At 29.5% G+C, this 17,778-nt stretch overlaps 2 protein-coding genes across 4 annotated transcripts; one reads left to right on the top strand and one right to left on the bottom strand.

The window, feature by feature from the left end:
* Positions 1–180: 180 nt before the first annotated feature.
* Positions 181–3,738, top strand: LOC106664872 (single-pass membrane and coiled-coil domain-containing protein 4 homolog). Of its 2 annotated transcripts, none has more exons than XM_024230004.1 (2): positions 181–360; positions 3,291–3,738. In XM_024230004.1, exon 2 carries the CDS (start codon positions 3,305–3,307, stop codon positions 3,485–3,487), a length of 183 nt encoding a protein of 60 aa, XP_024085772.1. In that variant the 5' UTR covers positions 181–360; positions 3,291–3,304; the 3' UTR covers positions 3,488–3,738. The 2 variants fall into 2 exon arrangements, with proteins under 2 accessions (XP_024085772.1, XP_014246403.1); XM_014390917.2 differs by lacking the exon at positions 181–360 and adding an exon at positions 425–553 and having other exon boundaries at positions 3,293–3,738.
* Positions 3,739–7,800: 4,062 nt separating this feature from the next.
* LOC106664927 lies at positions 7,801–13,484 on the bottom strand. Of its 2 annotated transcripts, none has more exons than XM_014391016.2 (5): positions 13,182–13,484; positions 12,762–13,003; positions 10,581–10,830; positions 10,369–10,515; positions 7,801–9,084 (listed from the first exon to the last, which is right to left on the bottom strand). In XM_014391016.2, exons 1-5 carry the CDS (start codon positions 13,255–13,257, stop codon positions 8,822–8,824), a joined length of 978 nt encoding a protein of 325 aa, XP_014246502.1. In that variant the 5' UTR covers positions 13,258–13,484; the 3' UTR covers positions 7,801–8,821. The 2 variants fall into 2 exon arrangements, with proteins under 2 accessions (XP_014246502.1, XP_014246503.1); XM_014391017.2 differs by having other exon boundaries at positions 10,378–10,515.
* Positions 13,485–17,778: the final 4,294 nt, after the last annotated feature.

The following is a 17,778-nucleotide window of genomic DNA, read 5'->3' as shown; positions in this document are numbered from 1 at the left end:
AAAATAATCTTAAAATCAATTGACGGTCCTAATTAAAATAATTACAATTAAGAGTAAATCATAAAAACTTTTGTTTTTAAAGCGAATATATATAGCAAAATTTATACTAAATCAATACAATAAAAAAATGAACCGAAGTTTTTGTTGCAGGATTGTAGTAATTGACAAGTAGGTTGTACTGGTGGCTATCGGTTGTTTGGTACGTGGCAGGTTTCCCATCACCTTGTACATCACCAAGCTAGAAGTTGGCAGGAAAGCTCCAAACACTCGACACAAGGGAAAAGTCTTATTTTTAAAAATCATTTACATATGTACATTAAAAAAGTAGAAATCTCATAATTTTGCTTGAGGTTCAATAAGGTAAAATATAAATTTAAAAGTTTGGTGGTTGGTGCATGCACAACAAAATATATTTTTCTCCATATACAGTATTATGTACAAAGAAAGAAAAACGTATGGAAAAATAGTTGGGTTGCAGATGCAAAAAGTGCTTCTTCCTGCGATAGAATGAGTTCGGTGATGTTCAGAGTCCATTTAATAAATAAACCTCAATGTATGACTTTACTTTTATTTATTTAATTAGTATTATTATTCAATCTAGCAAGTATTGTGTGTGTGAATGAAAAGTTAATTGTCTTCATTACTTTTTCCAATAAAGCTGTTTTAATTTTTTTGTATTATGTACAAATATTGTCAGGTTTTATGGTTCATATCGTCAGAGTTGACATTTTAGAAAAGTCACATTTAAAAAAATCTTTTTCTTAGAGTATAGCGTAATCGAACCCACCAGAAATTATTTCAATGCATAAGTTTTGGGTTAATTTTTTCTTTAAAAAAAAAAGAAAAAGAAAAAAAGAGTTTTATTCATGTTAATATTATTAAATTAATTAATATTATAATTATTTTATTAATTATAATCCTTTTTTCTTATTACACTAGACCAACTTAGTACAAGTTATACACAGTGATTGTCTTGTATTAAATACTTCGTATCTGGTTATAATAAGTCTATCATGAGCCTTTTTTTCAGCAATGGAGGAAATAGTTTAAGTTTATATAATAAGGAATAACATTAAATAAGTAAATAAATATATAAATGAATAACAACTATGTGCATAATGTCCACTATCTGCTATATTCAATGTCCAGTACATCCTGGATGGTACGCGGCTTTAACCTCGATGCGATCTTGTTCCCCAGTTGGAAGTGTATAGCCCCTTTTACTGCTGGTAGTCCGGAGTGAAACTTTCTGAATCTCTCTTGGATTGATTCACCGATGGAAGGTATATTGAGTTCCCGGTGCACAAACCACTCTGCGTCTACTGCAATCATCAGAATTTTGTTCTGTAGTACCTGGATTCTTTTGATTTTGGATGGTGAGGCGGCCCCCCCCCCATATTTCGCACCCATAAAGGACCAAAGGTCTTATGATGGATTTATATATCAGGAGAGATATTTCAGGCTTAAGCCTGGATTTTCTATTCATTAATGGGTACAACATACTGAGGTGGGCATATCCTTCTTGCAGTTTGCCATTAATGTGTATGTTCTAATTTAGTCTGCTATCCATTTTTATTCCGAGGTACTTGACAGCACTGTCGGGAGGGTTTCAGGGAATGCTAGTCCCTTCAATATTCAATTCGTTTGGGTTGCGGGGTCTTCTCAGAGTAAATATTTTTGCTTCGCGTTTGCTGGGGTTGATTGGGAGCTTCCAGGTTTTACAGTAGGAGCTGATTTCATGGAGCGCTGACTGGACAGCATTTCGTGCCTTTTGGATGTCTGAGTCAGTATTGGCAGCAATGTTTTCTCCTGGAGATGGGAAGTCGCTCATGAAAATATTGAATAATATAGCCGACAGCACTGACCCTTGCGGAGTTCCCGAGTTGATACTTTTTTCCGTTGAATAGCAATTGCCAACTCTGACTTTAAATTTTCGGTCTTTGAGAAAGGAGCTTAGGGTCACATAGGTATCGGGATTCCCATACGTTTTAACTTATACCTTAATCCAGCGAGCCATACCGTATCGAAGGCCTGTTTTAAGAATTATATTACTAAGTTTACTTTTTATGTCAAAAATCGTCGAAAACTACTTTTAAATTTAAAGTGCACATCCTGGATTCATCATAGAATCATTTCTTCCCACAAATTTGTCTTCCATCCCCTTTCAATGATTTGACAAGGTTTCAGAGTCGTTTCCACTCTAGAGAGTAGAGCTTCGTTTGAGTGCGTTCATGGATGTGGCCCAGGCATGCTTTATAAGCTTAAATTTTACCTACCACGTCTTATCCTCTATCATGTAACTAATAGCTGCTTTATTTTGCGGTGTGACAATGAATACCCAGATATTAGATTATACCCCAAGGGAGCATTTTTGGTGCCATCCTTTATACCATTTATACTGCTGACTATCTTATAAATCCCAACACCATCATTACAACGTATGCTGTGAACATCATTCTGCTGGGATTTAAACCCAGAACCACTAATGTGGCAAAAAGGATTCGGACACCCTGACCACTCAGTCTCTGCTGAGGGTCACTTTAGATAGATGTATAGGCATACTTTTATTGATACATGTGTACATAATTAATAAAGAAATAATTAACATAAGCATTATAGCATGGACAGAAAATCCATCTGCTAGAAGTTGTTGCCAGAATAAATTACTCTTCTATAATGATAATGATTTTTTTTTAACAAATGTAAAAATAATAATAGATAAATTAAAAGATGCATAAAACAAAATGGACTTGCTTCTAACTAAAGGGAAAACATTTTGATTTGCACAGATTGCAGACAGCTAAATTCTTTACAGTTGCATAATATACTTATCATTAGACAGAGTTGAAATAAATATTAAGTATTAATCCATTTATATTTAGTATTCTAATTGACCAAATTACTTATTTCAATTAATTATTCTTTTTATGTAAGGTCTTGGTTGAGATGAAAAAGTTAGTGCCACAAGCGGGATTCAGACCCATGACCTTTGGCACTAACTTTTTCATCTCAACCAAGACTACATAAAAATTACAACTAATTGAAATAAGTATTAAGTTTCTTATGTAAACTTATTTTAAAGAAATTTGAATTGTGAGAAAAAATAATACAAACTAAAAAAAAAATGGGATAATATCAATTTTTTGTTATTTAAATTTCTGTTATCTATACTATATTCATTCTATTACAAATTGTATTAAGAATTTTTTGTAAGTTGTAAGTTTAGTTTGTACAGAGCACATTTTCAAATATGTTACTACCATGTTTAATTAATTTCCAAAATATGTTTCAGTTTTGAAAAAAGATGAGACAGCTTAAAGGCAAGGTAAAGGAGACGAATAAACAGAAGAAGGAACGTAAAAAGGAATTCATTGAAAATAAAAAGAAAGTATTTACGATAGCACTGCCAACATTAGGAGCCGTTTTTCTGTTCATTGGTGTATATATTTACCTTAAAACGCGGCCAAAAACAATGGAGGATTATTAAAACATACGAAACCCAGGCACTGAGAAGATTAAGTTTATAAAAAAAATTTTCTTGTTTTCTATCAAGTTTTTGTGTGTCATTTTAACAGATTTTTACTACTTGATGAACATTTGTACTCATAATGAAAGTTGATATTAAATTTTAAAAAATAAGAAGAAAAAGTAATGTGATAGTAGGAAAATAAGTTTGGCACATATATGTTTGTCTGGATGAAGGATTTATTTTCTGTATGAAAAAATTGCTTCCAGTTGTGCTATTCTTATATTGTTTCCAACTCGTTTTCAATATATACAATTTATCATTTTAATGGGAAGTGTATGTAAATAATTCTTGTATTTTCCCAATTATTGTCACATTTGGGAACTATTCAATAAATTCATTCAATTGGTCATTTAATGCAATATTTTTTAAATCTTGTAAAGTTTTCATAATTATCCATTTTATATAGTTAATTACCAATGTCAATCTTTAAAATGTATGGTGCTTATTGGTAAAGTTAGCATATAAATGAATTATTTCCATTCCCTTGCATTTACGCTTAAAGTATTCTATTCAATAATTCCAGTAATCATTGTTGAACTGATGACATTGCATTTAAGTGCGTGAATTACTTTATCATGTTTGTAAGGAGAGCACATTAGTCTTACTAGATGGACACAGTGCAAAAGACTCTAAGCCACCTCATACGCATGTTTGTAAGAAATGACTGAGTAAAATATATATTTGCATTATTGTAAAGTGTTGGGGCCAAAATTGGTGGTATTGGGTTCATATCATGTTGAGTTGCAGTTGTTTTGTTTTGTGAACTTATTTTTCATGTTTGTTGCAAAGTTGATAATGTCATTATATTTTTTTAATAAATCCATGTTATAATTGTTATTAAATTATTATTTAACCCATTTTTCATCCAAATCATAAGTTAACCATGTTGCAGAGATTACTGCAAAATGAGTGCAATTTACTTTACACGATTAGTAATAAAGAGTTCCTTGAAACAATGTTGATGTGTGTCAAATTGGAGCGTAATCAATTGTAAATCATTTAAACTGTTTAATTTTTGGATTAAGGTTTAATTCAACCTATCTGAGTCAGGTCAGTAAGTGCAAGAGAATTACATCTGTAAACCTCAAAATAGGAACTGTTGTAGCCGAGTGGTCAGTGTGAATGACTCTTGGCTCTAGACCCAGCAGTCATGGGTTCAATTCTCACTGATGTTTCTGGTCCTTTTTTTTCACACAACCCTTCCCTCCTTAAAAAAATTAATAAATGAAAAATACACATCGCATATGATTAACCACTCCTTGGCTAATATGCAAAGTTTATAAAGCCAGTAAAAACAATAATAATAAATGAGGTTTTTTTTTTAATCAATGCATTTAAACTTAATTGGATAAAAATATACAGAACATTAGGCTGAATCCACCTTTAATTGTCATCAATGATGTATGTATAGTTTTTTTCAAGTGTGAATGACCTGACCAGCAGAACAAAAATTGTTTGCTAAACCTTCAAACAGTCATAAGGTAAAATTTTTAACATTCCAGCAACATGAATTTCCCAATGTTGTTTACTTCTTTTATATCTGGAGTTTCTGATCATCCTTGTTTTACCTGATTATCTTTGCTACTATATGTTTTCAGCACTTCTTCAGTGTGTGGATCTGTGTCTTACCCCTCTTTTAAATCATTTATATGCATTTTTTTTACAAGGGTTTGCGATCATATCAACCCTCAGGGTGCCGTGCCAGTGTTTAAAAAAATTGTAAGTATGTCGGGTTAAAATGCAGGGCCATAGATTTGAACTCAGGACCTTTACCTTATGTCAATGCCTAGACTTTACAGCCACCGACGCCCCTTATTCTGTTATTCCTCACTGAAATAGTTAGCTGATTTATGTATGGTTGTTTCAAGCTTAATATGGCAACTGAAATCATTTTAAAATGTTTAGAACAGTTTAACACAACTTTCGACTGAAGTAGTAATTAGTAAAGTATAGTAAGAAGTAGTATTAGTAAAGTAATTCACAAACCCCAATTTAACGTTTTGAATAATTCTTTAAATTTAAAACTACAATTGTTATCTGTAATATGGCAATGGAAATTGTTTGCAATTGTTTTTAAGTTTAACAAAGCATTGAGTCTTAACAATTAGCAAACATATTTATGTAGCATAATTCACATAATTTTGTGACAATGCGTTTTATAATAATAATGTAAAATTCACTTCTCTAATATCTCTAAAATAAATATCAATAGCCCATACAACATAAAGAATACAATTTAGTAAATAAAACTAATGTTGAAATGCTAAAGAATTATTTGGATATATAAAAATAAATTTCCTCTCATAATAATCATTACGTAGAATTATTTGGAGATCGTGAGATGCGGTCTAGTGTGACATGGGTTTAGAAAATTATGTATAATGTGTGGATGAAAGCTTAATATCACTGAAATACTGTGAAAACTCGACAAATAGTTCATTGCAGCATCAGGCCCACAACCACTAATATTACAGTATTTTGAACTAGTGATTTTGCACTATAATTGTTATATATTTTTATATATGGTTGTTTCAAGTATAAATAAGCTTAATATTACAACAGAAACCCAAGTGCTAAATCATGTAACAGTTTAACGCAGCCACGGGCAAAATCCAAAATGTGTGGTTGTTCCAAGATGAATAAGATTAATATCATAACAGAAATAATTTGCAATATGATAGAACAGAATTGGGCTCATTTTTAACAATCCACAACCCCTAATTTAGCATGATTTTGAATTATTATTTTACAAATCATTCCTTTCTCACTACAATTGCTATTTTTGATTTAGCTGTGGTTGTTTCAAGCATGAATAAGATTAATAAGACAACAGAAATTGTTTGATTTTTTTATATTTTTTTTAATTAGATGTATAGAACAGTTTAATGCATCATCAAGCTTTAATCTACAAACACTAATGTTACAATTCTTTGAAGAATTATTTTATTTGTCACTACTACTGTTGTCTATGATTTATGTTGCATTGTTTCTGTCATAAATAAGGTTAACATTATATATAATAGAAATTATTTGCAAATCAGTATAACAGTTGGATTTTTTTTCTAATAGGATTGTTATCTATGATTGCACGAATAAGCTTAATAACACAATGGAAATAATTGATAATCGCATAGAAGAGTTTAAGGTATCTGACCGAGTTTTGTGTCATTATTGAACTGCTGTTGTATTGATGTAAGTTTTGGAATATAGAAAAACAACATCAGTTTGAAAACATTTTATAATTAAAAATCACTGAATGTGTTCACATAACATTATCAGCACTTAAAAAACAAACAAAAATGTATATTAAATCACATATACAACACAGTACAAGCATTAATATATTAACAATTACATAAAGTTGTCAAAAATGTACAAATTAGTCATGTTGTTAAGTACTCATTATGTATTTTCTTTTTTTCCTTATTCAAAACAGCAAAGCTCTGTATTTTAAAATGGTTAATTATCATGACTGGTTTAACTCCTTACGGATAGAAAATGTAAAACCATTATCAACATCCGAATTCGATAATGTTTAAACTTTGTTGACTCCTTTATACTAAAAATGTTATTACAATTATATACAATTTACTTAAGACTAGATAAAACATAAAATGTATTTTTCAAAAAATCCAATCTTTACAAAATTTTTAGTTTTATCACAATAGAAACGTTATTTTAATTTTCCAATTCCAGAAATGGAAAAATTGTGGATTTCAGAGATTTTTTATCTATTTGAAAGGTTATAAAATTGTATTAAGTAGTAAATATTTCGGCACAGTTTACAGTCTTAGTAATAATAAACCAGAATTATCACATGAGTACAGTTAGTATTTGTGAGCTTTCATGACCTATATTACATGAATCTTAATTACAAACTTTCCAACAAATTTTAACTAAGAAAATAAGTTTTCTTAATCATTTTCTTTTCATATCTTTTATTAAGGAGTTTTCATGCTGTGCTATTCACATAAAAATATATAATTCTACACTTATCAAAACGTTCTACTTTTCAAAATACTTATCACAATTTGGTATCGGGATGAATTGTTAGTAGTAATTAGGTTTTCTCAATTTATAGTATTTAGTTATAATTATAATACAATGTAATAAAAATAATACAAATAACATTTACAATAATTTTCCTATACCAAATGTTAAATATATCATATAAGAAATCTATAAAACAGTCCTACTGTTTAAAAATCCATTCCTATGAACACTTATACAAACGAAAGAAATAGTATGACGGAGTCCCACTAATCCGAATGTCTGTGTAACATTTTGGTTTGTGGAAAGAATTTTTCAATATAGAAAATATATTTTTTGTACTTTCCAGTTAAATTTTAATGATAATTGTGAGGTATGCAGTCATGGGTGGGTTTTAACTGAAATTGTAATCAAAATTGTAAGAAAAGTTGAAACAGACCCAACAGTACAAAACAGTGAGGATAAGCATGTCAAAAAATGATCAGAAACGATCTTTCTTCACTATCACGCCTTTGTCCTGTTATCTCAAAACGTCACGCTTATTTTTGAAAGTACTTTCTTATTTTTTATCAAACTAAACCAGTTTTAATGCTTGTTTCCACATTATTGAAGTTATTCAGCTTAACTGAACAGAGCTCAAATTAGTTCGGGTTAGCGGGACTCTATATCTTTTTTTCTGTATTAATTATCTAAAAAAAAAATATTCTTAATGTATCTTGAGCATAATCAAATTTTCATTAGAAAAATAGGTTTAGTTTATTATCACACACCCATATTTGAGTGTTGAATGTGTGCATGTATTTTATCCATTTTTATATTTGTAAATTTAAAAAAAAATTATTCTGCTGTTGCAAAAAAAAAATGATAATTGAAATTTTCATAATATAATAAACTTCCTACAATAAAATTTAAAATTCTGCCTTTAACTGTTAATTATAGTTTTAGAAAATTGTATAGCAAAATTTATAATGCGTATTCAAACTCAAACTAAAATTAATTAACTAAAGGAAACATCTTAATTGTTCTATAAAACTGTTTTAAAATAGCCTTAATAATCTGATCAATTAAATAGTTTGTACGTTATAATTTACATAATATTGGAATGTCATAATTTTTGATATTTTACAGGAATTGTTCAGAAAAGCTGAATAATAATAAAAATAAATTAAATAATTTTTTTTCATACATACATTTTAGGATGTTCCAATGGCAGTGCTAAAAGGTTGGCACTCCTCCGAATTAAATTAAAATTGATCATTACATAAGGGGATAAAATTGGTGAATACAAACTTTCCAAGACCCTCATGTCTCGGGGAAAAGCGTCTCGTAAGATGGAGGAAGATCTTTATCCGATGATGGCGTATCAGGTGGAGGAGCTGTAGGCTCGACTTGTGACAGTTCAGTCCCTCTGTCCCTGTTTTGTGATCCCTCTCGAAACACCCAACAAATCTCCATAGAACGGCAAGCGATGTAACAGCCGAGAAATATGATAAATGAGACCATGACGCTCAAAACTCCAGCCGTCACGATCATACTGTTCACCACTTGCTCACTAGCTTTGCCATCTGAAATTATTTATTTTTTTATAGCTCACAACAAATCCTTTTCCTTTTTTTTCTTTTTTTGAACAAATTTAATGCTATATCTTAAATTATTAGAGATGAGTAATAATGAAAGGTGCACCAGTGGCTACAATGGTTAAGATGTACGTACTCATGGACAAGCACTAGAGTCCTGGATTCAAAATCAAAAGTACTTCCACCAACTAGCCATTTTTTAACTTCATAACCCCTTGCTATGATCATAATCACTTTTTTTGTGCTTAAGTCAGTCTTTTAAAATCAATATTAGGACAAAGGAAAGCTAAAGAGTTCACAATTATCTGTCAAAACTAAACAAAAAAATTCTCTATATCTTGTTATAATGAAAACATTGATTGACTGTCCTTTAAATCACAGAAAAATGGGAAAAAAATCCGACAAACCTTATTAAAGCTTTCAGTGCACAAAATCGGCATTATTACAAAATATATGGTTATTTTGTCAGACATGTCATTTTATAAATTTGTAAAATAGTCCTGTTTTTTGTTTTTATTTATCTTTCCATTATCTGTGGAATTTTGTGGGAAGACAAATTAAACAAAAATATTATTTGACTACATTCCACATCATCTAAGTTTGTAAAATGTGAAAATGGTGAGTCAGCATTGCGTTTGTTCTGACATCAATGTTGTTTATTCAAAAATTTGTGTTTCCTACTGTGAAGAAACAATGAACCAAAATGAATTTAAATATCAACTTTTTAACAAATAAACAAATTTTGTTGAGAAATTATGAAAACAGCTTCTCTAGTCAATTGATCATTGATACATTTTTAAATAAGAAGACTTTTACAATTTTTATAGGTACCTAGTAAACCACTTACGGACATTTTTTTCCTAAAGCATCACCACCGTATACATCACATTCACAAAACCTGAGCTAGCTTTCTTTTCCACGATGATAAAAATGCACTGCTTTTCCCCATTTCAAATAAACAAAACACTTGTAAAAACACAAAACTTCAAATGAAACTGTCAAAAAAGACCCCTTTTCAGAGTTTCTAAATAAACATTGCGTTAAAGCACAAGAGGGATGAAACTGAATTTTTAAAAACACTTCTGACTTATTTAACAAGTTAACAAGCCACCAAGTGCTTTAATAAATCTTATAGACTAATATCATTATTTAAACATTTTTTATCAAAAATTATTATGGTTTGTGGATATGATCTTGGATTAAACAATCAATTTTTTTTTAACCTCAATTTTTTCTTGTCTTGTCAATCTTCATATTTAATTTTTATCTTACTTGAATCACCTGAATCTACAGGTAAGCATTCTTCATCGATGCACTGCGTTGAAGGGCAATTAATGTATTTTCCATCATTGAAGAAATGTTTGTTTATACAGATGTCTGGGCTACATGCCATCAAATTGGCACTTCTGTTTTTACAGCCTGAAAAGTACCAAAAAAAAGCTTTAATAGCACATCAAGAATCAAAGTTATTAATGATAATTTACTTTGTAGTGCGGTAAAAACAATTTGGAAATCGATTTTCTCATCAGACTTCCTTTTTCTTCCTATATGAATTTTAACTTCGATGTAACCGTTGTTCGCGACGAACGAGTTCATCGCATACTTAGTACCTTCTTTGGGTGGTTCTTTTAAAGGGTCCATTTCACCACATATTGGCAAACTCCAAGAGGTTTTCTTATGAAGGCTGAATGGTAAGATTTTCTCAAGAGTATGCATCGGTTCTGACTGTCGGAACTGTGAAGGAAACAAAAAATTGGTAACAAATATTTTAAAATAAAGAGACTGTCTGTTGTGGAAAAATAAAACATATAATTTTAATAATTAAATTTTCATTTTTTCTTCAACAAAATGCGGTAGCCAGGGGGGTAGTGTGATAGATTCTTGGCTCGTAGACCCGGCAGTCATGGGTTCTATTCCACCCGTTGCCCCTGACCCTTTTATTCACGAAACTCTTCCCCCATTAACAGTGCATCATCAAAAACACACATCTTCCTTGGCTAATACGCTATGTTCATAAGGCCATTAAAAAATAATAATAATAATTCGATGTATACGAAGTGGAGTACGTATCATTCTGACAGTAAAACATATTTTGGTTGACTGTCCCACTTTGCAACCCTTTAGGCAAAGGCTCAACCTTTCGAGTGATTTATAGGAGTTACCGGGTCCCCAGTGTTTCTTTCAAAGAGCACTTTTCAATTTTCTCAAATTTATTGGAATTTATAATGAGACTTAGGCCTTTTCCCAAATTGTTATACCATTTCCATTCAACGTTTGCCTGCTAATGTATGAATGAAAGTTGTGCGTGCAAGATTTCTTTTTTTTTCAGAAATTTTTGAGGCTGCTGGAGCGGAAAAATGAAATGGAAGAAAATACAAATTGCGGAGTAATAAACTGCAATGCAAAAAAAAAAAAAAAAAAAGGGTTATTGTGTTTTGTTTTTTATTATTGTTATGTAGAAATAGTTTATTTATCATAATGGAAGAATAAAATGATAAGGATGAGCCTATACTCATGCTGAGACTGTTGCTAGTCTGACCCCATTATTATTATTAGCCATACAACTTTATAATAATAATAATTAAATTCACTAATTTCGTGGTCCGCTTGACCAATTAATATATTATAATTAATTAAGGTTTTTAGCTGAAATAAAAATTCAAATCCCACTCGTGCCATTGACTTTTTTATGTCAACTAAAAACCTTAATTTATAATAATAATAATAAAATGTTATCAAAAACACCAGAAGAGAACACAACAGCAACATCACACAAAGTGTTAACGTATAGTAGAAAAAAATATTAATTGAATAATTAAACTATATTTAATTTAATTACTCATTAATTATTCTGCAAAAAAAGACATTGGCATTTAAAGACTTTCAAGAATTAAAAATACAATAATCTAGGTACTTAATTTTTATGTAATTGAATGCCAGCTATATTTAAACAATAATTATGATAAAAAATAAATAGTTGAGACATCCTGATGACCACAAGAACAATAAAAAAAATATTATAAAAGAACAGTAATCATTGGACTGGGTCAGCAGAAAATCTTCCAGGCTATCAAGGACATAATTATATGTTGCTATGAAAATGTGTAGCTCGTCCCTGATTACATAGCTGGGAAAGAAAATGGGTCCTTAACAGTTAAAAAATAGTTAATGTTTTTTAATTTATAAAATTAATTCAAGGTGAAATGATTACCAAAGATTCACTCTGGCTAGCACATTGGAAATTTGGAAAAAAATATCAATTGTTGGCCCATTAAATGCTAAAAATTTAAGTTTTATTTAATTCAGTTATTTTGTCAATATTGTAATTATATTTATATAGCATAATGCCACATCTTACAAGCTAAACTGGGGAGAATAGGCAGACCAGGATGATCGGAGACAATTAAACTACAGAAAATATATCCCAAGTACAAAGGCGAGCCTTATGTTCTGCATTTTAAACGACAAGCTTAGCTAATTTATTAAAATCAAAGCATGGAATGAGAGGGCCATTCTTTGAGCATAAAGTACCTGTGACATCTGTTAATTTAATGTTTTTGTAATGACTGTCAACAAGCCTTAAATTATTGTTAGTACAGACCGAAATGTCAAAACGGCAAGTTTCTTGATAAAACAAAAACATCAGTTCAATTTATAATACCTACTTGAATAGAATCTATACATGATGTATCTTTAGTCCTTAGAGACATTTTTTGTATGACTGATATTATTCCCATTTTATCCGGAGATTTTATATGGAGTATGCAATTAAAATCGCTTTTTCCATTCCATTCTTTTACATCGTTGGGATCAAATGAGACGACAAACGCCAAGTCTCCTTTTAGATCCAACGTTTTTGGCTTATATTTCTCCTCGCATATAAGGTCCTTTTGAAGAGGCAGCTTACCTAAATGAACAAAATAAATGACAACATCACATAAGATAAAAAAAATCTGTAAAAATATATATTTTGAGATATGTAATTAAAAAAATTGAAAGCAAAATAGTTTAATGATAAGCAGTCAGCAAATGGTAAGTTCAATAACGGATATTTATTAATTAAAACTTTTTTTCTTCAAACTTACGGTCTTCGTAATAAGGGGAGCAACAATGATCGCCAAAAAATGTAATGAGGAAGAGGAATTTTGTACTAAAACCCATTTATGTTAATCCAGGAATGTTATTGTGACACAGTGAAAATATTGTGTATGGACTAAAAAAGTCACTAAAGACAAATGCAAAACGGAAATAAAGCAAAGCGCGATATATATTCTGTGTATGTTCCATAAAAAAATTATGTTTGAATTGTATATGAAATATAACACAGAATCAAGAAGTTATCACAACAAAACAGACTATGACTAACATCGCAGGGAAAACCTCACGATTAGGGACGAGCAGTTCATGAACGAACTAGTTCAAAAGAACTGTTCTTGAAGAACTACATAGACCGGTTCCTCTTTGTGGGTTTTGTGGGAAAACCCAGTTACTAACAGATTATATCACATAAATAATTTTGAAATACAAAATATTTATAAATTTTATAGAAAATAATAAAAACTAAATGAATAAAATAAATATTAAACAATACAAAACTATATCTACATATGATATGATACAATATAATACATACATATTTTTAATTAACAAAATTAATTATATTATCTTTAAGTTGATTAAGAGATAAATTTTCAATTATGTCAGACTCCTCAACTTCAAGCGTATTGCTCATTAGGGTCTTCAAAAAGAAAGGCATCTTCCTGAAATATTTATGCATTCGTGGATTGAGTATTGGGCAAGTTGGAATAAACAATAATGAATTTTAAAATCTAAATTATACCACATTGCAATTGACAATGCAAATTATCTGGGTACCTTGAGAAATTTATTTGATAAAAAACTGTTAAAACTGCCTAAATTACATTATATTTAGTTTAATTATTCTTTTTATCTAAGGTTTTTGGTTGAGAGGAAAAATTAGTGTCATGAGCTGGATGCCAACCCACAACCTTCGGCGTAATACGCTGCTGCTCTAACCACCCTCTCAACCTACAACCATTCAATGTTCCCGCTTTTGGACATATTTCAACACTAATTTTTCATCTCAATCAAAAACCTTAGATAAAAAGATAATTAATTGAAATAATTAATTTGGTCACTAAGCAAAAATAGATTAATTATATTTAGACATACATAAAATTATTTACACCAAAATTAAATTAAGTTTATCAATCCAGTCTCATGTGAGAATTCCATCAGTCTATCTTTAGTCTCTCGACAGTCAACCAGAACTTCTCATAAGCTATGCGGCAAATCGTATTTGACTAGTAGAAGCGCATATTTTCTATAGAACACAGGCAAATGCTTTACAGTTAATACCTCTCCGCACGTCAAGCATTAGGTGGCAGTTTCCTCGCCATCAGGTAATGGCGTAATCCTACAATGACCAATTTACAACCTAGTAGTACTGTTTCTTCCTTTCTGTATTTTCGGATTGCTGTTTTCTGTATTCTAGTACTAGCTTTGATTTCTCTCAATTTGTTATAATTTTTTGTTGTACTATATTGCTTGCCAGCTATTTTTTTATAGTTTCTTTTATATTTTGTTGTTCACATCAAACTATATGAATGTATTTTTATCGTTATATGATTTGTTGTAAACCAAGTTAAACTGGATCAGAAATTCTTGAATTTTAAAAAAATTATTTAATTATGAAAAAACAATTCACCAAAAAACCGGAAAATCATTTAGTGATAAATTAAAATTTAACTGACAATTTATTCTTTAATGTTCTTCTTTAATTTAATGTGACTTTTAAACTTCAACTTATGATAAAAATCAATACCAACATTTTTTATCATTCAGTTTGTTCAATATTAAGCTCCAATAATTGATAACCATATACAGAAATATAATTAAAGAGATAAAAAGTAACTAATTTACTTTTTTTTTCTTTAGTAATGATAGTAATATTTGTTAGTACCATTGAAGCTTCTAATAACTTCATATTATAAATTCAAAATAATTCAATCTCAACCCCTAAAACCCTTTCAATCTGACCTAAATAAATAGATTTTAAAAACTCTCATTATTTTAGCATTTTAAAAGTTGTTATTGGTAAATGCTTTTCTTTTGTTTCTACATTGTTTATTTATTTTTGGCTTTAAATCTCCCTGTCAGCCACAATTCTCTTACATAAATTGTACCAACAAATAGTTAACTTTAAAAAAATTATTATGTATGACTACATAGGTCAATAAAAAGAACTGTTCCAAAAGGAACTATTCCTCAAAGGGAACGTTTCTATTCATTCACAATACTCATTTTAGCGCTCCAATGTATAATCCTTCCAACTATTAAAAGAGAGTTGGGTAATCTTAGTATTTAAATTATTTCTCTTTAAATTTAACTTCTGAATTTGTATTTGATTAGATTAAAGTAAAACTATAATACTTCCCTTCTCCTAACCTCTATTCTATAAGAAAATCAAATATTATCTCTCTCAATTACAATTCCTTCTCATTGAACTGAAAAAAAGAATACATTTGTGTTAATATTAAAAACATAATAATATTAAAAGAGAAAATTTTGTGTATAAGACAAACATTTAAAAGAGAAGACGAAGATCTAATCTCTGAGCAGTAATGATTTTCAACTCAATTTAATATATGACAGTAAAGCAAATTTTAAAACTATAGACCCATATAGTTCGGCAACAACTAAAATCTTTTAATCTCTTATTTTAAACAAACTTCAATCCTTTCTTAAAAGTTTAATAATCTCAGAACATGGTTGCCATTCTGCTAATCAACAAAAACTAACATTAGTTATATTTTAGGACTATATTATAAAGCCCTTTGCAGCTCATCAGGTTTAACAAACTTTCTTTATTATGTAATTCATGAATCTATCTTGAAATAGTTTTATTCTTTCTTAATAGGAAGATATCACATCGTCAAATAAATATTCCTAGTGTCTAAAGCATATTCTATCCACTCTGGAGTTCCTCAGGGTGTTCTATTTGGGCCTTTCCTGTTTAAACTATTTACAAATGTCATTTCATCTTGTTTTACACAAATTAATTTTGAACTCTTTGTAGGTGATATGAAAATCTAGTTTCTCTGTTGATATTTATCATTTATATCATAATTAACTTAAACACAATGTCTGCAATTTCACATAGTTTTGTTAATTAAAAATGTGTGTCTTTGCATCGTAACATATGTAGATATAATTTTGTTTTGTTGAATTTCTGTCTTTTTTGCTTATTTAGTTTTAATTTTATATTAGAAATTAATCTATATTTTGTATTTAAAAATTATTTATGATATGTTATTTATTTGTAACTGGGTTTTTACCCATAAATAATAATTAAATTTTTCACTGTAATGTAAGAATCAGCTTATAGGATTTGTAATAAAAAAAATTAGGTCTTATATTGAATAAGATGAACCAGGAAGAAACTTTAAAATCATAACAAATTCTTTGCTAATATTATTAAAGGTTTTCATTTTCAATTGCAAAATGACGTCATTTCCAAGCTTTTAAAATTACAATTGTTTCTTCCAACTTGCCAGACTTGCAATATATCATATTTCAATCTACCAATTTAGTGTTTCAGGAAAGTGCAGATTTTTGAGAAGACAGGTTGAGCTCCTCACCATTGAGGTTGAGCAGTTTGACAAATGAATACAACAAAGCTAAAAACCAGGAAAAAGAGTCTAACTGAGATTGGATTTTGCCAGCAAGCATTTGAAGATTGCAGAACTCTTTTGGTCATAAACAAATCAAATAGAATCCACCCTTCATTTAGAGCATCTCAGAAGTGGTGTCATTAAGCTGAGTGCTTGGACAATGATTTGCCACACCAACATCTATTGGAAAAGTCTAATGAAAAGCATGTTGGATTCAACACATTGAACCACAAATGTATTAACAATATATCAATTTATTAAACATAAAACAAAATGAAATAGTCAAAACAGCAAATTCAACTTGAACAGCATGTTCATAAAATAAGCATTGCAAAAAGTGGTTTTGATCACCATGATTTATAGTTGCAAAAGTTGTACCAAAACACATTTAAATTTAAATTTAGAATAAATTTAAAAATATAACTTTAGGTCTCTATTTTTGACATAGTAAAAATATGCCATATTATATTACAATAATTTGATAAATGGATCAGCAATTATCATGATGCTATTAATATATACATGCTACCTTAATTCCTCTTTCAATTTTGTTGTCTTCCAAAAAGTATAAAAGAAAATAACAATAGTTTACATTTAAAAACATCGAGACGTTTAAAAAAACAAGACTCAGTGCAGTGGGCTATCTGTAAATCTAGTAAATACATTGCCAAGTGATGGATCGACCTTGTGTTTTTATGTGTGTATTTATCAGGTATTAAGTCAAAATCAATTCTGACCTAATACCTGATGATTACACTAGTAAGCACATATAAACAAATAAGAAAAACGGTTAAATTGCAAAATGCTTCTACTCACTAAAGATCATATACTAAAACCGTAATATCATTTTATGACTTTCAGTTAACAAAAAAAAAATTAATGTAGACTCATCATAGTAGAATTATGAAAACTGAAAGTTTGATTAAATTTACCCTATAAAACTCTTTTATAACATTTTAATATGTACCATGATTGTACTATTAAATAA

The sequence above is a fragment of the Cimex lectularius genome, unplaced genomic scaffold (assembly GCF_000648675.2).
Source record: "Cimex lectularius strain Harlan isolate CLEC.00 unplaced genomic scaffold, Clec_2.1 scaffold105, whole genome shotgun sequence".
In the NCBI taxonomy this organism is placed as follows: domain Eukaryota; kingdom Metazoa; phylum Arthropoda; class Insecta; order Hemiptera; family Cimicidae; genus Cimex; species Cimex lectularius.
The sequence above is the reverse complement of the archived record's forward strand: the minus strand, read 5'-3'. Positions and strand labels throughout refer to the sequence as shown.

Bases quoted from the DNA above. Each gene is read 5' to 3' on its own strand.
- LOC106664927 (XM_014391016.2), bottom strand. From the start codon at position 13,257: ATGGGTTTTAGTACAAAATTCCTCTTCCTCATTACATTTTTTGGCGAT. The intron at 10,831-12,761 runs GTAGGTATTATA...TTTCCTTCACAG, and splicing joins CATGTATAGATTCTATTCAA to TTCCGACAGTCAGAACCGAT. The intron at 9,085-10,368 runs GTAAGATAAAAA...AAATAATTTCAG, and splicing joins TGTAGATTCAGGTGATTCAA to ATGGCAAAGCTAGTGAGCAA.
- LOC106664872 (XM_024230004.1), top strand. From the start codon at position 3,305: ATGAGACAGCTTAAAGGCAAGGTAAAGGAGACGAATAAACAGAAGAAG.